The following is a 21,559-nucleotide window of genomic DNA, read 5'->3' on the forward strand; positions in this document are numbered from 1 at the left end:
ATTGACCTGGATGTCTTCACAATCCGTTCTGCAGGCCCTGGAGCATCAAATGTGTCGATCAAACTGTTGCTCTAACTAATCTGATTTCCAGTTGACACTACCAAGGCCTTCTCGCAGGCCTTATTTCCTGGCTAACGCGTCCCTCTAGTGGACTTGTAATCAACCCAAAAGGAGTATCAATGCCTTTTTGAAGGCTCTGGTCAACGTCAGGGTTTTCGCAAACTATGAATGGCTAGTGACTATCCAATCAAAAAAACTGCTCTGATCACAAGCCGCTAGTGACAAGAGCATACTGGCCAGAGCTAGGACACTTTGTTGTTAGCGAGCTGCATAAGCATATATATTGTGTTGATTTAATGGCGGTTTTGTCAACCCACAATGGCTGAAGGAGGAGAAGAAATGGATTTGGTTAAAGCCATTTTCAAGACGGATTTTTCAAGAAAAAATGGACATCATTAAAAAAAAAGTTTAATCCGTTATTTCCTGGCTAATGGTGCCCTCTAGTGAATCACACCATACTTTTTTCAGTCCGGATTGATGCAGACATAGCACAACTGAAGGCCTAGCGATGAAATTCACGGCCCCACATTGAACTTTCCACAAATCCGAACCAAAACCAAAATTAAAGATCTCAGAAGATCTTAACCCAACCGATTTTGATTCGGGATCCTCAATTCATCATACGGGATAGCAAACGGGCAACGTTTGTCACTGCACGCTTATAATTACCATTTTATTTGGAGCTCGTCATCTTTCATTCACATTCATTTTCAAACAACTTGTGATTTAACATTGATTTTTTTTTGTGTGTTATGTGTAAAAAGTAGCGAACAACCGTATCAGGTTGAACGCTAATTTACAGAAGAACCTTCCCTAACCGCAGCGAAAGTCATTTAATGAATGCGACCCGTCGTACCACATGTGAGGGCTTGTGTCAGGAAAGTAAAATTGGCAAACACGGAGTGCACACGTGCCGGCACTAACGCATGCACGTGCATGCCCAGCAATCTCTTAATGCTTAACTTTGGCAGTGAACTCTAGCCACGACAAAACATCAGGAATGAGGTGTGAGTGAGTGTTACGCAAGCAACCAAATCCTTCTTCTCTCGCTCTTTATTCATTTTTTTTTTAATCATAGGAGAGATTTAACCTTTTATCGAGTATGTATACTGTAAATATGGTAAATAAAACTTTATTATACAGTACAGTTTATTTCTTTAATTATAATACCATAGCACATTTATTATACAAAAAATAAGGTATATTTTGTGTAGTTTTAAGGCTTAGTAAATTAGAAAATTATGTTTTATGGGGACCTGGGAACAGATTATTCTGATTTTAATGGTTTCCTATGAGAAATTATTTTTGGGGATACACACTTTGCCTGACACACTCTGTCTGGGAACCAAATAAGTTTGTAAGCCAAAGGTATCACAGTAATTGGAAGGTCAAAACGAGAGTTTTTTTTTTACATTTTTATTAAAAACAGATTTGTCATGGGTATGAAAATAAATCTGAGTAATAAAAAAAAGCCAGATCAAATCAGCCATTTCATCCATTCATCATCCATTCATTATATCCACTCCACCCTTGCTTAGAGACACACACTCGCCAATCCCCGATGTGAGTGATTGAAAGGAAAAATATGAAATTCCTCATCATAATACATTATAACACATTTCAGTGCCCAAAGCAAAATTGCTCTTGAAATAATTCTCCTCCATGAGGCAATAATCTGTGGGAGGATAACAAGAGGAATATTCCGGAGGGCAGAAGCTCTCCTGCAGGTTGGCCCAGCACGAAGGCAAGCAGTAACAGTCCTGAACGCTGCAGTTGTGGTTGTGCTCGGCCGAGTAGTTGACCACGTTGCACTCCATCCTGGTGGGCGAGTCGTAGCAGGAGGAAGAGGACGAGGAGGAGAAGGAATCATGCGGCGAGTAGCAATTGTGATCCGTCGGCCTGCACAGCTTGTTGAGGGACTCTGGGGAGGAGCGCGGGACCTAAAAACACAGCGTTTTGGGCGCTCGTCAATCTTTCCATCTATATCGATAGATACATAGACATATAGATATCAACATAGATATAGAGAAAAAAGATAGAGATAGAGATATATGGATATGGATATATAGAGAGACAGATAGATATAGATATATAGATATGTGGATATTAATATAGAGAAATGCAGATAGATAAATGTAGATATATAGATACAGCATAAGGATATAGATAGATACAGATAGATAGATATACATATAGATATATAGATATATAGATATATAGATATAGATATAGATATAGATATAGATATAGATATAGATATAGATATAGATATAGATATAGATATAGACATAGATATAGATATATAGAGAGACAGATAGAGAGAAAGATAGAAATATAGTTATCTAGCTAGCTAGCAAGCTACCTAGATAAATAGATAGCTACGTAGGTTGGTAGGTAGGTAGGCAGGTAGGTAGATAGATAGATAGATAGATAGATAGATAGATAGATAGATAGATAGATAGATAGATAGATAGATAGATAGATAGATAGATAGATAGATAGATAGATAGATAGATAGATAGATAGATATAAAGCAAATTACCCCGACATTACTGTGTGTTTAGGGAATATTCATACATTTGGCCAAGAAATTGTCATGCCTGTGCAGATATCTTTGACACACTGACAGACAAACACACACACACACACACACACACACACACACACACACACACACACACACACACACACACACACACACACACACACACGCACACACGCACACACACACACACGGCAACAAATATGTTTCAAATCTGCGCTCTTTTCATTAATCAAATTAATTGTGCTACTAAGACTAGTTGCCAGAAGACTAATGGCAATGACTTCTGGCAATACTGTAGTGATGTGTCGTTCGCGAACGAGCCGGTTCTTAGAGCCGGATCTCTGACGTGAACGAAGAACGAAGTTTAAAAATATTCCTACAAACATGGCTGCAAACGCGCAAAAACCTACCGGCCCGTGGCCACTGTTGAAATCCACCGAATCCAATGGGAGGCCGTGGCTCCAGGCCAGCGGCAAAGAAGGAGCCATGGAGATGTTATTGTAGCAACCGTCGCCGTTGTTTCCGCCGAAACCATCGGGAGGCGCCATCATCTCCCCAAAAGCTTGCTGGTTGCACGGGAAGCCGCAGCTCTCCTGCATCTGCTGGACGCCTTTGAAGGAATCGGAGGCGGGGTCCACAATGGCTGCGGTGGGGGGGTCCACATAGCCACCTAGATTCCATTTAGGAAGATATGCTTGGATAAATTCATACATCAATAAATAGCTGGTGATTCCCCATTAAAAAAACTAAATAATTATTATTATAAAAAATGGCTGCCCTTCCCTAGTCCAGAACAAAATGGTTGAAATGAACAGCAAAACATATTCAGTCCTCCACCCCCTTTAAGAGATGAAACAATTAAAATCATGTAATTGGTGGTTTTGGTTGGCAAACTGTTGGCTGTATCCCGCCTCGACTGCCTGAAGCCAGTTGGGACAGGCTTCAGCACGCCCCCCCCCCCCCCCCCACCATCCCACGTGAGGATAAACAAAAAAAAATGAAGATGACAAGGTTTTTTTTCAGCCATCATCTGTACTTCTTTGAAGGTGTCGGACGCTTCTTATCCAAAAGGCTTCATCAGCGAACTAAAATATCGCTGGTAGTTTTGGTCCTATACAGTGAGACCTTGGCAAGGCAAGGTGTTCCTAAACCGAGGCCCCACTGTATATAGATCCCTACTGTCCAGACGTGGCGGTGCCAGACTATGCTATGATTGGTCCCTGCTCTCAGGTTATTCTTCGCTGACGAAGCCTCTTGGATGAGAAGCGAAATGTCCGACACCTTCAAATTTGTACAGATGACGGCTGAAGAAACATTTTCATCGATGGACCACTCCTATACCACTGAGAGCTTACGCAGACGTGCTCCTCAAAAGATTGAAACTAATCCCTCCCTTTTTTTCCATGCTTGGGTGCCGATAAAGCGCAAGTCAGACCTCTGGGAATTGTTTTTTCCTTCCACAAGGGGGCAGCATTTGCTTTTTGTCCATGTTAGCGCTTTGTTACAGCTTCAGCTGTTGCTAGCTAGCTATTATATAGCTAGCTATTAGCTAGCTAGCTTTCTATCTATTTGAGTTAATCCGGGTTGAGTGAAAGCTGGCTCGTGTGGCTGCCGCTGCTCACCCACAAGAAAACTTATCCTGTGACTGTAAAGTGACCTTAAGAGTTTTGAAAGGCACTACTAAATTAAATGAATTATTATTATTATTATTAAAAATATCTGAATCACGGAGTGATGAACTCATTCACTGCCATTCTTGAATTTATCCCGGAATTGAAAATATGACGTAAAGCACCGTTCCTGATATAGTTCAGGTTTGTTTTTTCTTCTTTCTTGGGTGGGGATAAAGCACTGGCCAGACCTGTGGCTATGATTTTTCTTTTCCACAAGGGGGTAGCATTTCCTTTTCCCTGTTAACACTTTGTTCCAGCTTCAGCTAAAGCGCTATATAAACCAATATGTACGTATTGCATTGTATTTTGTACATCTGCCCTCATTTCAAGCTCATTTAACTCCAGACCCATATCATTTAGGAATTAACTTTTTTTTTCTGTTTAAATAAGAGAGACTCCGGTTTCTTACGCTGCATTGAATTTTTTGTAGTCCTAAAACTCAATATTCTGTGGGTCCTGGAATTTGAGTGACAATGACAAAAACCCTGGCACTGGAGTGGACACATTTTTTGCACATCGTCTGTTGGCGAGTTTGGAGACGGCTGTGAAGACTTACCAGGAAGAGGTGAGGCACATAAACCTTGAAGATCCAAACAGTCTTGAGGTATCTGAAAGTCACAGACAAAAGCAACGTTTAAACAAGGGTCGGGGGGGGGGGGGGGGGTTTCTAGTCTTTGACATTCGACCTAGCATGATTCTGATCTTGTTTTCACTCCCTGGTGCACTTTCTAATATCTTTGTGACCGCTTTATTTCCTGTATATGATCGTTGTCCATGTTCCAGCTTCAGCTGTTGTTAAAGCGCTATATAGAGTAATACCTCTGTGTACGAACTCCTTGCCTTACGACCTTTTCGGTTTACGAACGTTACGTTTATGAAAATGTTACCTTGGCATACGAACTTTTTTCAGACAGGGAGCTGCCTCAATGAGTGATGTGTCGTTCTCGAACGTACCCGTTCTTCTAACAACAAAATGGCAGCCGACTGTTTTTGTCCTCTATTCCCCGCCCCCTTTCTTCGGTTAAAGTCACGTGATTGGTCAAGAACGCAGCAGTGAGGGAAGGTGGTTTAAACATTAAAGAGAGGCAGACGACAGGGAAAGAGTTTCAACTTTGATAGTTCAAAGGCAGAGTGGAGACTGCAAGGTTAAAATATCCCATCAATCAGGCTTCACAAATAACCCGCACAAGCCATCTGTGCACTTGATGCAAAAAGCTATCAACCCAGCTAAACAGAACACAATTGATGAGGAACAAGGTAAAATTATAGCAGAGAAAGCACCTACAAGGGATCATTCCTCAAGATGGTGAAAGAAGAAGGCTACGTTCCTCATCAAGTGTTTAATGCTAATAAAAGCGGCCACTCCATTCCATCAAGCCATCAACGACCTTCACAAAGGTCAATAAAATGACTTTATTATATAGTACAGTTTATTTTTTTAATTATAATACCATAGCGGATTTATTATACATGAAATAAGGTATATTTTGTGTAGTTTTAAGGCTTAGAAAATTAGAAGGGAGAAAATGCTAATTTAAAACAGATTCTTTACTTACAGACAGTGTATTGTAGGTGTTCAAATAACTGACATGTTTCGGCGTATACTTCCGCCTTTGTCAGAGTTTGAACACCTACAAAGCACTGTCTGTCAGCAATGAATCTGTTTTAAATTAGACATCAAGTAGACAGGATGAACTTAATACAACGATTAGTAGAAAATGCTGTTTTATGGGGACCTGGGAACGGATTATTGTCATTTTAATGGTTTCCTATGGGAAATATATTTTTGGGATACACACTTTTCGCCTTACACACTTTCTGGGAACCAATTAATGAATGAATGAATATGGATTGTATTGTAGTGTATTTTTTCTGTGTGTACACCTATACCTGTAATGTTTTTTTTTTTTTTTTTTTTACTGAGTGACTCAAACGTGTGCCGAGAGTCGATTTACCGTTTTGACTTTTTTCCGGTTGGCCTCGCGGGCTCTGTGCCTCTGCAGAAGTTCTTTGACTGTGGTCTTCACCCTCACTCCTTGGTACACCCGCGGTTTATCTGCAAGGGGTGGTAAAGGGTGAGAGATGTCAGGAATTAAAGGGATGAGGTTGGAAGTGGGGGTGGGGGGGGCATGCCATTCCTGTTGATCAAATAAGAACACACTTCCCAACAACACAATCATATGCAATCGACTCCTTGTTATTTTTTGTTCCTCTAGATGGGAATAAAATATTTTTTCTGGTTTATTTTCCTTTCATAACACCCCCCCCCCACACACACACACACACACACACACGCAAAGACCACATGTACCACCTGATAATTAAAGTACAGTTATTGGTCTTGGATGTATATGCGAAATACGCACGTAAATGAAATACAATATGATATAAAAATATATAAAATGCAATTATACAACCCCCAAAAACAAGAAATTAAATGAAAATAAACTATTTTGCACATGTTATGTTCTTTACGCTCACATTTCTTCCGCGTTGTTTTTTTTTTAATTTAATCGTGCGTAATTACGCAAAGAATGGCTCCATGAAATTGTCGCACCGCATGGTTTGGAAATGGAGCTGAGGTGATCTTACGCACTCGTCTCCCCGTTCAACGCGCCCCCTCTTCCAGCAAACAAGCTTGAAACTTCCCACTTCCTTTCCCCCGCGAAGTTGTGGATGATCGCTTTGACTCGCTCGCACTTCGAAAGCAACCCCACCCAAACCAGAACATTCTGGTAAGATCGAGAAAATTACGCCATTCATACTTGTAGATTTCTTTTCTGACGTGTTTGACGAGTCGCTATATGGCCGATATTGATCTGTAGTGAAAATGTGCTTGTCGGTCGATCAAAATAAACGAGAGGACGGAGGGGGAGGGGTGTGCAAAGTGTTCCGATCGGATATGTAAAGTCATCGATCTATCATTGATCACTGTAAATGTTGACGTTTACGTCCAAATGACATTTTGTACGCGCGAAAACTTGGGAGGATTCGCTCGGAATGTTGTTTTTTGGGGCGGTGTGCACAAGCGCCGTTTGTACACAAATCGCCGATCTGCGTTCAATCTTAAAAACGACCCCCCCCCCCGCCTCATTGTCATAACTGTTAAAATAGCCAACATACAAATCATTTGAATGAAAATAAACATGCGTTTGCGTGGTTTATTTCCCGCCCAAAGTGCTCTTAAATACTCGTGGAATGTCAATTTGATAAAGCAGACAAGCAGAGGACGCCATCTGATAAATATTCATATATCTAAATGCTAGTCTATGATTTGTCTTAAAGGTGGCAAAGAGAGGGCCAAAAAATGACACGGCGGCAGACACATCCCACTAGAACACGTTTGTCACGACTCCCCCCGCTACAAGGCGCTTTTCCTCTCACCTCACCCCAAAAAAATGATCCAAATGTCACTTTTTCATGATTATTATTTTCTCGTGTTTGTTGTATAAAACGATAATTGTGCGTCGTGTGAAAAGGCACGTGCGGTTAAGAACAAAGTCATGGCGTTACACGATGCGCGGTTAGTGAGAGAGACGGCTTCATTTGAATGCAAAAAAAAAGACTCCCCAAAAAAAAGGTGGTATCAAATAATAAATGTAGTTAGGCTGACAATCTTTGGGCGAAATTTGCCGTCGAGAAATGAAAGGAGGGGGTCGAAAAGGGGGTGAAGTAAGGTTGACTGACTGACATGCTTTACTTACACAATTCAAGCATCACTCATCATCTCTTTTCTTTCTTTTTTTGGGGGTTATTTATCAGGAAATCTGGATTGCACCGGATGAAAAAAAAAAAACATTCCTTGTGGAAAACTCACCAGACATGACGACAGAGATGATGAAGTTTGAAGTTTCCACTTGATCAAGACCCGCCGGGGGGGCTCCTCAACGCGTCCCTTTTTTTTTTGGGCTGCTGCCTCTGTACAAATGACCAAGAACGAAAATTGGACAAAAGTCTTTCAAAATACCAAAGTAAAAGTCTCGGAGTAGCTCGAGAGCATCCAACAATATTGTAATGCAGCTGGGAAGATATTAGTTTGGGATTTTCTCCCTCCATGCCTACTATTTAAAAGCCTTAGAACTCAATGATTTGACAATGATTTGATTGCGCGTTACTTTCGATTTGAATATTCAGAGGCAACCGAGTTCTATGGATTTTTCGGCAAAATACACTCCACGGTTGCCTTCTATAGGTCCGTTTGTAATACATGATGACTTTATTTGACATTTGGACGGAAAATAAATCCGATTTCGACTCATTTATGCTCCTTTTGGATGATGACAGCAGCACACAGCCCTTATTAAGCGAGAGGGCAACGGTGCCTTCTGTACGCCATTTCATGGCCGAAAAGGGATTTTCGTCGATCGTCGTGTCTCGGAAGGCTTCGATCCGCGCGATTATATCGCGATCGGGTGCGTTTAATGCTTTGATCGTGATCAAAATGGAGAAAGGTGAGCCTTGGGTGGGCGTGGCAAAGGCCAGCGGCCATCTTCGGATGCGGCGGCCTTCTGCAAGTGCACAAAGAGATCCGAAATGGATCCAATTATGACGCATAAATGGGGGTTTATATTCAAAAATGGGTTGATTATTTTTTTCTTCTTATGGCACCTTAAATAGTAAGATGAATACCACCGTCACAATTCATAGAAATGCTATTGACTCATCGTCGGAATTCACTTGTTTCATTTTGTATTTTGTTTGTGTATTTTTTTATGTATTTTTTGTTTGTGGGGTTGCAAACTGGATTTGGTATATCCATATTAATCAATTTTCTCTTGTTTCTATTTATAAATATTTTATTTATGACTGAATCTGTTTTTTTCTATGCTTGTCTGTAACTGTAAACTGTCACGAGAGCTTTGAAAGGCGTTTGAAAATAAAATTTATTATTATTGTTAATAATAATAATTTTGCTCATTTAGGTGCATCAAATGCTCCTATAGACAAAATGGACATTTTCTTCACATTGGTAAGAGTACAATAATACGACAGTGGCATTCGAGGTAAATATGAAATTTTAATGTCATTTTTTTAAGGGTCACTTCGTCGTTAATTATTGCCAATAGTCACGAAGAAATCAATAAGTGTTCACATTTGGTGCATAAAATGTTGTTTTGTTTATTAATTTTAAGGACTGTGTGTTATAGTCTGTCTTTTTTTTTTACCCCCCCCCCCATGTATATTTATTATTTTTATTTTGTCATTTCAGTATTTCACGAATCTAATATACACTGTTGAGTTTCTCGCGGTAACCAAGGTCTCTCTGTCTGTCTCTCTGTGTCTTTCTCTCTGTCTCTCTGTCTCGCTTTCTCTTCTCAGACGATGACATGTCGCCGCCTGCTGTTCAAAAACGTGAACGTCGTCTTCCCTGGAAACCATCGTCAGATACAAAAACAAATCACTTGTTTAAATCGACCACTTTTTTTCATTGACTAAAACAACCTTTGGAATATATATTTTAATTTTAAAGGCTTTCTGATTCTGATTCTAATCATTTTTTTATGTTTTATTCCTCCAGTTGATCTCAATTTTGTCACATTTGGGTATAAATTGTGAGCCTGCTTTTGAAATAACATGCATGTTTTGACGAGGTTTCATATGTAATTATTGCACAAATACATACACGTACTTTTGTTGAGATGCTTCTCTTGAATGTAAAGTTTTATTCAAAGTCATGACAAACAAAAATGTTGAAGTCAATAGGTGTCAAAGTCTTTTTATTTAGCTAGCGAGCTAATCTTTGACATCACAAGTGTTAGATACAAAAAATCCAGCCCGCCACATCATTTTATTGGGCCTGCAAAAGTAAACAAAACTTGTGAAATTCCATGCTCATCATTTGAGCTAGCTAGCTAGCGAGATAGCGATTGAGCAGCTACCTCTCTTTCAGGATACCTCTCTTTCTATTCAGCAAATTGGCTAATCCATGACATCACAAGTGTCAAAGTCAAACCGCAAGGGCCATATCCAGCTCGCCACATCATTTCTTTTGGCCCTCGAAAGCAAACCAAACTTGTGAAATTCCATGCTCATTTATTGAGATAGCTAGCTAACACGCTAGCTAGGTAGCAAGCTAGATAGCTCTCTTTCTAGCTATCTGGCTAATCCCTGACATCACAACTATCAAAGTCAAAGCCCGGGTGCCAAATCTGGCCCACTACATCATTTTATTTGGCCCACGAAAGCAAATTAAACTTATAAAATTCCATGCTCATCTATTGAGCTAGCTAGCGATTGAACTAGCTAGCAAGCGAGCAAGATAGCTCCTTTTCTATTCAGCTATCTGGCTAATTTCTGACATCACCAGTGTCCAAGTCAATGCTTGATTATTTGATTGAAGTCCACTAGAGGGAAGCGTTAGCTAGGAAATAAGGCCTGTGAGGAGGCCTTGCTGTTGCCAACTCTAAATCTGATTGGTGAAAGCAACAACTTATTTTATGCTCCAGGGCCTGCAGAACTGATGACAAAGGCGTCCGGGTAGATTTCTAACCCTGGTAACAAATGATGGCTGAAATGTGATTGGTTCAATGCTTCAATCTGAAAACACAAGGTACATTTCATGTATGGGTTCTTGGTAGACCTGTTTAAAATTAGCCTCCCGATTATCAGTAACCTGACGATTTGGGAGAAAATTATCTTGAAAATCCTCCATAACAAATTGGTTCTAAGAATTATTTGTTGAATTGAAACCTCTACAGACGTTGCTTGTTGTCTTTTGACTTTGTAGAGACTTGAAGTCTTCACTGGTCAAATGTTTCTTGAGTTTGTTAACACCAAACTGAATTAAGGTCCATCAACTCATCCATAAGTCGTCCTTTTGTCTCCTTAAAAATACTCAAAGCGCAGATACGTGCAATACAGTCAGTAGGCCCTCCTTAACTCGTAGGGACACCAGGCGCTCACGGCGTCCTCCTTCTCCCAGGAAACGTCACCCTCCATATTTAAAGGGAGACCCGTGTGGTCGTCCGCCCCCTCCTCTGCGACCATCTTGGATGCTAAGTCGCTGTTCATGTAGGCAGAAACGGGGAAGGAGGAAGGCGGAGCTGCGTAGGAGTTGCCGGAGGTTAATAGGTGGTACTGTGCGTCCTCAAGGGAGTGCAGAGTGTAAGACTGGCTGGTGGAACCCGGACCCATTGTCGACGAGCCTTGGCTTGGTCGGGAGGGGCTCCCCTGGGATTCCGGGCTGGGCATGGACGACGGGACGCTGACAGAAGCCAAGTCGTCCGGACAAAGAGCGTCCACCCGAGGAACTGACTCTGCAACGGACTGCTCCCACGAGTCTCTCTGAAGGGTGATGAAAGAAGAGTTAGAACCATGTTTCCTGACAAGACGACAGTCTATGAAGAGACGAACAATGGCTACGATTCCTACCATGAATACATGTGGTGACTCTCCACTGAAAGGAGGCAAAAGTGACGGTAGGGACGAAGAAGAAGGCAGGAAAGATCCTCCAGAGCTTGAGAAGCTGGCGGTGGTTGTGTTGCGGTATTCACTGAACGTGTCAGGGTAGTAGGTGTCAATGAGAGAGAAGCTTGATGTCTCGCAGCCCAGCGGTCTGCCTCCAAAGGTGGATTGGTACACATCTGGCGAAAACTGCTTGGTCGATGGACCATAGTCCGAATCCGATATGAAAGGTCGCCTCAGACCATAGTAGCTGGGTAACATATGAGACCCTGGTGGAAAGAGTAGGACCATTTTTATGGACTTTTGAAAACAATTTGTTTCAATCTTCTATGAGACACACGGTATACGGCATCCTGTCAACGTGATCATATCTGCTCTGCAACAGGACTTCAGCAATCGTTATGGTTTTGAATGGGCTAGTGACGAGCCTATCATAGTTTGCGAAAACTCTGACGTTGACCAATGCCTGGAAGAAGGCGTTGGTATGCTTTTTGGGGTGCCAACTCGAAATCTGATTGGTCAAAGCAACAGTTTGAACGACAGATAGGAGGCGACTGGGCCTGCAGAACTGATTGTGAAGGCGTACAGGTCGATTTTTGACCCTGGTAAGAAATTATGGATGAAATATGATTGGTTAAATGCTTAAATACGAAAATACACATCTGGAAGCAGCACAAAAGGGGAAAAGGAATTAAATGAGGCTAAAAGATGATTTGGAATTATTTAATAAGTATTCGTGGAAAATTTTTAAGCCAGCAGAGAAGGCTTTGCAGGCCTTGAAGGTCCGCCACTGCTTTTAAATGAGGTTTTTTGGTCAAGAGGCAGCAAGGTCAATTCCTGGATGAGTTTTCAGCTTATTGCAGTTGTCACATTTCAGTTTGTTTTTAACTTCAGGAGAAGGTTAACTACGATCACTATGAAAAACTACAACAATAGTGAATAACAAGAATGGTGTTCGCTGAATATATATGATAGTTCTTCAATGTTGTGGCCAGTAGGTATAAATTGAACAATGTACAGTAAAGTCTCGTTATATCGATATCGGATATATCGATAGTCCCGGTTATATCGATACTATTTCTATGCACGCACGGGGAAAATTACATGCAAACAGGGTCGGATATATCGATAGTCCCGGTTATATCGATATTTTTTCGGACTCCCTTGAATATCAATATAACGAGACTTTACTGTAGTTAGTCCTTTATTCATTTGTTCAAGTTTCTGTAGTTTAGTTTTTTCTTCTGAGTCATTTTCTCACCTGACATCTGAACCAAAGAGGGTGGCGATGTTGAACCACTCTGTGAAGACAAAAAAGAGGAGACACGTGAACAAGATTAGATAATACTATGTTTCTTAATAATATATTTCATTTATAAGATCCTTTCAGGTCACTTGACCGTCACGGGATCAGTTTTTCTGCGTATGAGCAGCGGCAGTCACGCGCGTCAGCGTTCACTCAACCCGGAAGTAACTCAAATAGATATAAAGCTGGCTAAGTTGCTAATAGGTAGCATTTAGATCGCTAGCTAGATAGCTAGATAGTTAGATAGCTATTACATAGATAGCTAGATAGCTAATACATAGCTATCCAGCTATATATATATATATATATATATATATATATATATATATATATATATATATATATATATATATATAAAACTAGTTTTCGGCGGACAAACCAGGTCACACAGCGCCACGGTGGCTGGCGGACTCGTTTTCGGCAGATGAGCACCAAACCACACGGTCGAACACTGCCACGGTGGCTGGCTGACTAGTTTTCTTTGAGTGCAGAAGTGGTTTGTTATCGAGTGCAGTGCACTTTTGCTATTATAGGACCGAAAAGACCCACCACTAGTGTTCAGCCAAAGAGGACACGAAAGAAAATTACGGTCAAGCAGAAGAAGGAGATCATCGAAAAACAGGAACGAGGTGTGCGTTTGTGTGACTTAGCATCCCAGAACCAGTACGCTAAGTCGACCATCGCTACGTGTGGCTAAAGGTGTTTCTGTGTTGTCGAAGCAATGCTCTCAGGCAATAGAAGAGGTTGAATAACTTCTGTTGATTTGGATTAACGAAAAGCAGCTAGCAGGGGACAGTGTGAGTGAGGCTACTATCGCCGAGAAAGCACGGCAACTTCACTCGAATATCATCAAGAGGCAACTACATCAATGACAATCACAAAGGTCAATAAAACGACTTTATTATATAGTACAGTTTGTTTATTTATTTGATTATAACTATAGCACGTTTATTATACATAAAATAAGGTATATTTTGTGTAGTTTTAAGGCGTATTTACAAGAAAATTATGTTTTATGGGGACCTGGGAACGAATTATTGTAATTTTTAATGGTTTCTTATGGGGAATAAATGTTTGGCACACGAACCTTTTCACCTTACACACACTTTCTGAGAACCAATTAAGTTCGTAAGCTGATATATCACTGTATATGTAAAATAATAATATTTAAAAATGTTATACTTGTCAGTTTTTGGACCTAAAAGCCGAGTCTAGCCGCATATGTGGAGGAGTGACGGTGGGGAAAGACAAGGGATAAGCGCTGTTGTTTGCATATCGCCAACATGAAAGAGTTGATAATATGAAGTTGGTGTAGGCGGGGAGACAAGCAAATTTTGAGGACAGAATTTGAATGTGATTTGCCAATGCTAAGACTTCCTCTTATGGCGCAGGTACGGCTCAGTGCATCTCTGAAGGCCTTGTAGGGAAATCAGCATGTTTAAGTTCAGACGCAGACTCTGTGTGTGTGACTGTCTGATTAGGTGCCGTCCTTTCTTTGGAAAATACAACAAACCCACATAATATTATTTGAAAAAGCAGAGATTTTTTTCAGTGACGATATTCAATATCTCATTTTTATATGGTACAGTGATACCTTACCAACTTAATTGGTTCCCAGACAGAGTGTGTCAGGCAAAAAGTGTGTATCCCAAAAATTCATTTCCCATAGGAAACCATTAAAATGAGAATAAGCCGTTCCCAGGTCCCCATAAAACATAATTTTCTAACTTTCTAAGCCTTAAAACTACACAAAATGTACCTTATTTTATGTATAATAAATGTGCTATGGTATTATAATTAAAGACATAAACAGTACAGTATAATAAAGTCGTTTAATTTGCCTTTGTGATGGTCGTTGATGGCTTGATGGAATGGAGTGGCCGGTTTCATCAGCATTAAGCACTTGATGAGGAACGTAGCCTTCTTCCTTCACCATCTTGAGGAATGATCCCTTGTAGGTGCTTTCTCTGCGATAATTTTACCTAGTTCCTCATCAATTGCATATTCGACAATAAAGCTGACTTTGACTTTGTCTTTGAATTGTGTTCTGTTTCGCTGGCTTGATAGCTTTTTGCATCTAGTGTACAGATGGCTTGTGCGGGTTATTTGTGGAGCCTGATTGATGGGATATTTTAACCTTGCAGTCGACACTCTGCCTTTGAACTATCAACGTTGAAACGAGTCCAAACGTCACTGTTTTCTATCCATTTTCTCACTCTCTCTCTGTCGTCTGCCTGTCTCGTTGTTTCAACCACCTGCCCTCACTGCTGCGTTCTTGACCAATCACGTGGCTTTAACCGAAGACTGGGGGCGGGGAATAAAGGACAAAAAAAAAGGCAGCTGCCATTTTCTTTTGAGGAGAACGGGCTCGTTCGCGATCGACACATCACTCATTGTGGCAGCTCCATGTGTATCCTGAAAAATAGTTTGTATGCCAAGGTAAAATTTTCATAAATTTAACGTTCGTAAAGCGCAAAGTTCGTAAGCCAAGGGGTTCGTAAACCGAGGTATCACTGCATTGTTGATAGGGATCATTTAGTATAAGGGCATGTTATAAAGACGACATCCATAACAATGGCGACTACAGTGGTGTTGTCGTTTCGAACAGTAGACAACTGACTCCGTGGTCAATGTTTGCTGTGACATAAAGGAATGAATGTCTTTAGGACGGCGGTGTCTCTATGCGTCTCCTTTTGTAAACATAAAAGTAAACAATGCCATGAAAAGGCCCCGAACTGACACCAAATACCCTCACACACCAACACGTGGACACCCATTCATTTTCCGATCCACTTTATTCTCACGAGGTTCGAGGATGGGGGCACTGGAACCTATCCTAGTTGTCTTTGAGCAGTAGACGGGGGGGTACACCCTGAACCGGTTGCCAGCTATCCATGTTCACACTCACACTAAAGGGACACAAAATGTACACATAAAAAGCGATATCATTGCTAAGTGAGCATTAACCTATGCCGCTAGCTATCTGGCTATGTAGCTGGCTATATATTTTCTATCTAGTAGCTATCTAGCTAGCTATTTATTGGTTATATATTAGCTAGCTAACTTTCTATTTGAGTTATTCCTGTGACTGTAAAGTGACAAGTGTGTTGTTGTTGTTGTTGTGTGTTTATGAGGCAACAATAGAGCGCTTGTCTGCGTAAGACTGCGGACAATAAAGGCCCAGCGCAGGTGTGTACGCTTCAAACTTTGCATAGGAAACCTCCACCGTGGTACTCGTCCACCCGTGCGTCAGCACACAGAAGTTTTTTTTTTTTTGGAAAGCGTAGCCATCACTATTGCTAGCGGTGAATTAGCGCTCTTTTGTTATCATCTCGGCACCGTGCTTCGCTATTTGCCGACTGGGTTTGCAAGAGCCTGACGGCTTTTCTAAGCAAAGAAAAGCCTAAGGGGGAGGCGGGTGGGGGGGTTTGGGGTTTACAAGATGGACAATGGATCAACCGCGGATGTTCAGTCCGTATAACGAGCTTGAACATCAACAGATGGGGGACGTTTTTTTTTTGAAAAAGGCTACCAGTAGAATGTCAACTGCGGCTTTCAAGGACAACCGACACCATTTTTTTTTTGTTTCCTAACTGACATCAGAAAAACGTTTTACAGCATCTAAAATACTCAAAACACGCAGGCTGATATTTTTAGTCAAATGCAAAACAGCAATAAAAATGACTTCAAGTGTCCCAAAACTACTTCAAAATGACCCCGGAAATGGCGAGTTTCAGAAGGTCCCGCCCCCTTGTTTGTGACGTCAGGCTGATAAATTCCTTTCATGGAGCTTGGTCGCCCTCTTCTGGCTCTTTTTGGTGCAACATGATGCTTTCAGACCAAACAAGTACAGCAAAATATATTGACGTGATGGAAGGACTGCTACAATGTGTCCTTTTTTCGGTCAGGGGCGTTCCTTCAGTGACGTCACGTACGGACTTGTCACCAACTCAAAAACAAGACTTCCTGAATATTCAGCGCGAGTCTTAAAAGGTAAAATATCGCTATATGCGGTTCAATCTTTGTCAAATACGCTCAGTAGAAGTCATTTGAAGCTATTTTACAAATTATGGACACAACTTGTCCGGAGGTGTCGGTTGTCCTTTAAGATTTGGTCAGAGAGGGAGAATAAAAATCAATAGACGGAGTAAACGGGAAGGGACAAAAGCATGGTGTTTTTTTTAATGTTTTTTTTTTAGATTGTTGTACTTACACTGTATCTTGGGCCGTTTGTCTGTCGGGATCGTTTCTCTGCCAACAGGTCTTTGACGGTGTGCTTGACCCGGACGCCCTGGTACACTCTTTTTGAATATTCTATCGGGGCAATAAAAACAGACATCGTCCAAATTCAGACACGACTTTGATCGATTGCGATTTCATGTCGAGTGTACGATTTGAATGTTTCACAGTTGAGCAATATCAAGGATTGACTACAAGAAAGTTGTGTCAGTGACATGGAAATTGTCATTGGAAAAAAAAAATAATAATAATAATAATAATAATAATAATAATAATAATAATAAAATAAATAAATAATAATAATAAAAAAATAATAATAATAATAGTAATCATACATTTCATTTATAAGTGCCTTTCAAAACACTCCAGGACACTTTACAGTCACAGTATATTTTTTTCTGCGTTAATTTCAAACATTAAATTCAAACTTTCATTGGAGTTGCCCACCATTTTTTTACTCACATATGAAATGGACATAAAATGGAGGGCAGAATATATTATTATTATTATTATTATTATTATTATTATTATTATTATTATTATTATTATTATTAATAATAATAATAATAATGAATCAGCTATTTTATTATTTATCATTTTATTGATGGTTTTATTGTTTCGCACTGTTTTTTTTCATTGTAAAGTGTCCTTGAGTGTTTTGAAGGGCACTTGAAATTACATGTTATTGTTATTCATAATAATAATACAGATAATATATGTCTGGCTAGCTAATTGAGTCAGGAAATATATTGGCTATCTAGCTAGCTATTGGCTATTAGCTATCTATTAGCTGGCTAGCTAGCTTTCTATCTTTTTGAGTTACTTCCGGGTGAGTGAACGCTGGCGCGTGTGGCTTCTGCTACTCACCCACAGAAAAACTGATCCTGTGACTGTAAAGTGACCTTGAGAGTTTTGAAATTAAATGGATTATTATTATTAGTAGTAATAGTAATAATAACAATAATAATAATAATAATAATCATCATCATCATCATCACCATCATCATCATCATCATCATCATCATCAACATAATGCATTTCATTTGTAAGCGCCTTTCAAAAGGCGCTTACAAATGAAAGGTCATTTTACATTCACAGGATAAGGTTTTTTCTGTGGGTGAGCAGCGGCAGCCACATGCGCTAGCATTCACTCAACCCGGAATAACTCAAATAAATAAAAAAAAAAAAAAGCTAGCTAGCGAATAGATAGCCAACAGCTAGCCATCCAGCCAGCTAATACCATACAACGCAATGTTGACTCAATACAGTTTCATCTATCATTTTTTTTTTATTTGCACTCTGTACAGTTCTTTATGAATCATTTTTTTGCACAGTTATTTCTGTCTTCTGACATTTCTATTATGCTTATAATACTTTGTTTTTAACCCCTTTTGAAAACTGCTGCTGTGGATTGCAGATTTCCCCGTTGTGGCACTATGAAAGGCTTTATGATTATGATGATTTAGAATATTTTGAAAAAGCTTCATATATGTCATTATAATGCAAAAAAAAATGTGATGATGATGATAATTGGGGGAAAAATGCATACATGCAACACATAAAATTTCCATGTACTCTCTACTGTAAATAGGTGAATGACAAAAACAACCATTATTTTTTTCTTAATACACTTGAATATTAATTTCCCTCAAAGGCAAAAAAATCCACATTTATTTAAATCCATATAAATCAAAATTGCTTACCAGTGTCCATGATGCAGTTGTTCAATGTAACAGGACCGTCCGCTCTATTCTTGCGCTGTATTTGTCTCCAGTTACCAAATAGCAATGTTGAGCACCATGGTGAGCGCTACGCCTCTCCGTCAGAGCTTTAACCACGTCGTCACGATGGGCAGGTACGCGTGGAACATGCGTACCTGTGTACCTGCGTACTTTAACTTTATCACTGTCGATGTTAAAGCTTTTTAAAAAAATATTTGTTTAAATGCAAATAGTTGTTAAGGACGTTTTTTTTGGTGGACTATTTGCATGGAAGAATCAATGTTATAAGCATTGCGTGCATAGTCGTTGAGGCCAGCGTGCTACCATTTCCCCCAAATATATATATATATATATACATTTTGAATTGGATTGGACTTACCTTGTTTAGTCTTGCCATGGAGAAATTGACATCTTACAGCAGCAAAGTGATGAAAGGAAGAAGAAAGGAAAGGAAGAAGTAGAAAAACAAAATACAGGAGCAGCTGCAAAGGCAGCCATTCTCGCGGCGCCATCTTGAAGTCAAAAGAACAACAACAAAAAACTAATTAACATATCTATCTATCTATCTATCTATCTATCTATCTATCTATCTATCTATCTATCTATCTATCTATCTATCTATCTATCTATCTATCTATCTATCTATCTATCTATCTATCTATCTATCTATCTATCTCAAAGTCAGCTTTATTGTCAAATATGCTAATATGCATGACATACAGCACCGATGAAATTACTGTCCTCTCTGACCCAGCATGCATCTACCTACCTACCTACCTACCTACCTTCCTATCTACCTACCTAGCTTCCTACCTATCTACATACCAAGCTACCTACCTAGCTACCTACCTAGCTAGCTAGCTAGCTACCTAGCTATCTAGCTACCTACCTAACTTGCTACCTACCTTCCTACCTAGTTAGCTATCAAGCTCGCTAGCTAGCTACCTACCTACCTACCTTCCTACCTAGTTAGCTAGCTAGCTAGCTACCTACTTTCCTACCTAGTTAGCTATCTAGCTAGCTAGCTACCTACCTACCTATCTATCTAACGAAGCTACCATTTTAGCCAAATACATTTGTGATTGTGAGTGTCTGGAAAAAAGCAGATCTGAAGAAAAGCGGCGAGACAACAGATTGACACTGGGAATGATTTGGGTGAGCGAGGCCACGATGCGTCGCTATGCTGCCCTGAGCCATGTCTTACTCAAATTGCTGTTCCAATGATTTGTATAAAACAGTTTGAGCGAACCAAAAAGCAAATGAGCCTCGTGTTGATTCCACTTTTGAGGAAATGCGACTGCTGCTGCTGCCATCTGGATTTCATTGACAATCTGGATAGAGACCACAGTTTAGTGGAGCAAGAGTGAAAATGCCACTCACATATAATATAATAATAATAATAATAATAATAATAATAATAATAATAATAATAATAATAATAATAATAATAATAATAATATCCTGTGACTGTAAAGTGACCTTGACAGTTTTGAAAGGCGCTTATAAATGAAATGTATTAAAAATAAAATAAAAAAATAGAAAAATAAATAGAAATAAAAATAAAAATAAAAATAAAAATAGAAAAAGAAATAATAATAATAATAATAATAATAATAATAATGTAAATTTCTCCACTGTGAGACTAATAAAGGCATATCCAATCCAATCCAATCCAATCCAATAATATCCTGTGACTGTAAAGTGACCTTGACAGTTTTGAAAGGCGCTTATAAATGAAATGTATTAAAAATAAAAATAAAAATAAAAATATAAAAAGAAATCATAATAATAATAATAATTGTAATAATAATTGTAATAATAATAATAATAATAATAATAATAATAGTAATAATAATTGTAATAATAATAAATTTATAAGCGCCTTCCTTTCAAAACTCACAAGGTCACTTTACAGTCACGGGAAAATTTTGTCAGTGGGTGAGCAGCGGCAGCCACACGCGCCAGCGTTCACTCAACCCGGAATAACTCAAATAGATAGAGAGCTAATTAGCTAGCTAATAGAAAGCCAATAGATAGATAGCTAGAAAGATAAAGCTCGATAGCCAGCCAGATAGCTAATAGACAGCAAATCAATAGCAAGCTGGGTAGCCAGTTAGATAGCCAGCTTCTCCCTGGGCCCGCGTGGGTTTTATCCGGGTCTTCCGGTTTGCTAATTGAACACTTCAAATTATGTGGAACTGCCGCGGCTCGGAATTGAAGCGGATTTCCATGGAGCAGGAGCTGTGAGGCGATCTATTTTCCTCAGTCGATGCTACAGCTTTGTGAATGCTTCAAAACTTAGTGTGTAGCAGACATGCGCATTCTACTAGGACGTCCCTGATCCACTGGTGAAATGGATAATCTCCTCTTTCATCTACAACTGCTTCATACAACAAAGCGGCTGCGGAAAAGTGCTTAAGATTGAAAGTCTTTGTGTTGTCATATTTTCTTTTGTACTTCAAGACGGCGTCCCCTCGAGTGGCTGTCTTTCCAGCAGCTCCTGTATTTTGTTTTTCTACTTCTTCTTTTCCTTTCCTCACTTTGCCGCTGTGAAATGTCAATTTCTCCAGTGCGAGACTAATAAAGGCGCATCCAAGCCAATATACAGTAA

At 39.8% G+C, this 21,559-nt stretch overlaps 2 protein-coding genes across 2 annotated transcripts; both read right to left on the reverse strand.

Annotated features, from left to right (window-relative positions):
- Nucleotides 1–1,467: 1,467 nt before the first annotated feature.
- pou2af3 (POU class 2 homeobox associating factor 3) lies at nt 1,468–9,155 on the reverse strand. Its single transcript, XM_089014264.1, has 5 exons — nt 8,096–9,155; nt 6,234–6,334; nt 4,835–4,886; nt 3,016–3,275; nt 1,468–2,000 (listed from the first exon to the last, which is right to left on the reverse strand). The coding sequence occupies exons 1-5, from the start codon at nt 8,100–8,102 to the stop codon at nt 1,659–1,661; spliced, it is 762 nt and encodes a 253-aa protein (XP_088870390.1). The 5' UTR covers nt 8,103–9,155; the 3' UTR covers nt 1,468–1,658.
- A 45-nt stretch (nt 9,156–9,200) lies between these two features.
- Nucleotides 9,201–19,671, reverse strand: pou2af2a (POU class 2 homeobox associating factor 2a). Its single transcript, XM_089014263.1, has 6 exons — nt 19,328–19,671; nt 18,931–19,103; nt 17,202–17,302; nt 12,944–12,983; nt 11,650–11,951; nt 9,201–11,562 (listed from the first exon to the last, which is right to left on the reverse strand). Exons 2-6 carry the CDS (start codon nt 18,938–18,940, stop codon nt 11,140–11,142), a joined length of 876 nt encoding a protein of 291 aa, XP_088870389.1. The 5' UTR covers nt 18,941–19,103; nt 19,328–19,671; the 3' UTR covers nt 9,201–11,139.
- Between the last annotated feature and the right edge of the window lie 1,888 nt (nt 19,672–21,559).

This window comes from Hippocampus bargibanti, linkage group LG14, assembly GCF_051943395.1.
Source record: "Hippocampus bargibanti isolate YZ-2025 linkage group LG14, ASM5194339v1, whole genome shotgun sequence".
In the NCBI taxonomy this organism is placed as follows: domain Eukaryota; kingdom Metazoa; phylum Chordata; class Actinopteri; order Syngnathiformes; family Syngnathidae; genus Hippocampus; species Hippocampus bargibanti.

Excerpts from the sequence above, each read along its gene's own strand:
- pou2af3 (XM_089014264.1), bottom strand. Across the intron at positions 4,887-6,233 it reads ACCGGAAAAAAGTCAAAACG|ATACCTCAAGACTGTTTGGA; the intron begins GTAAATCGACTC and ends TGTGACTTTCAG. Across the intron at positions 2,001-3,015 it reads TCAACAGTGGCCACGGGCCG|GTCCCGCGCTCCTCCCCAGA; the intron begins GTAGGTTTTTGC and ends CTGTGTTTTTAG.
- pou2af2a (XM_089014263.1), bottom strand. Across the intron at positions 12,984-17,201 it reads CAAACGGCCCAAGATACAGT|AGTGGTTCAACATCGCCACC; the intron begins GTAAGTACAACA and ends TTGTCTTCACAG. Across the intron at positions 11,952-12,943 it reads CTCTTTGGTTCAGATGTCAG|GGTCTCATATGTTACCCAGC; the intron begins GTGAGAAAATGA and ends TCTTTCCACCAG.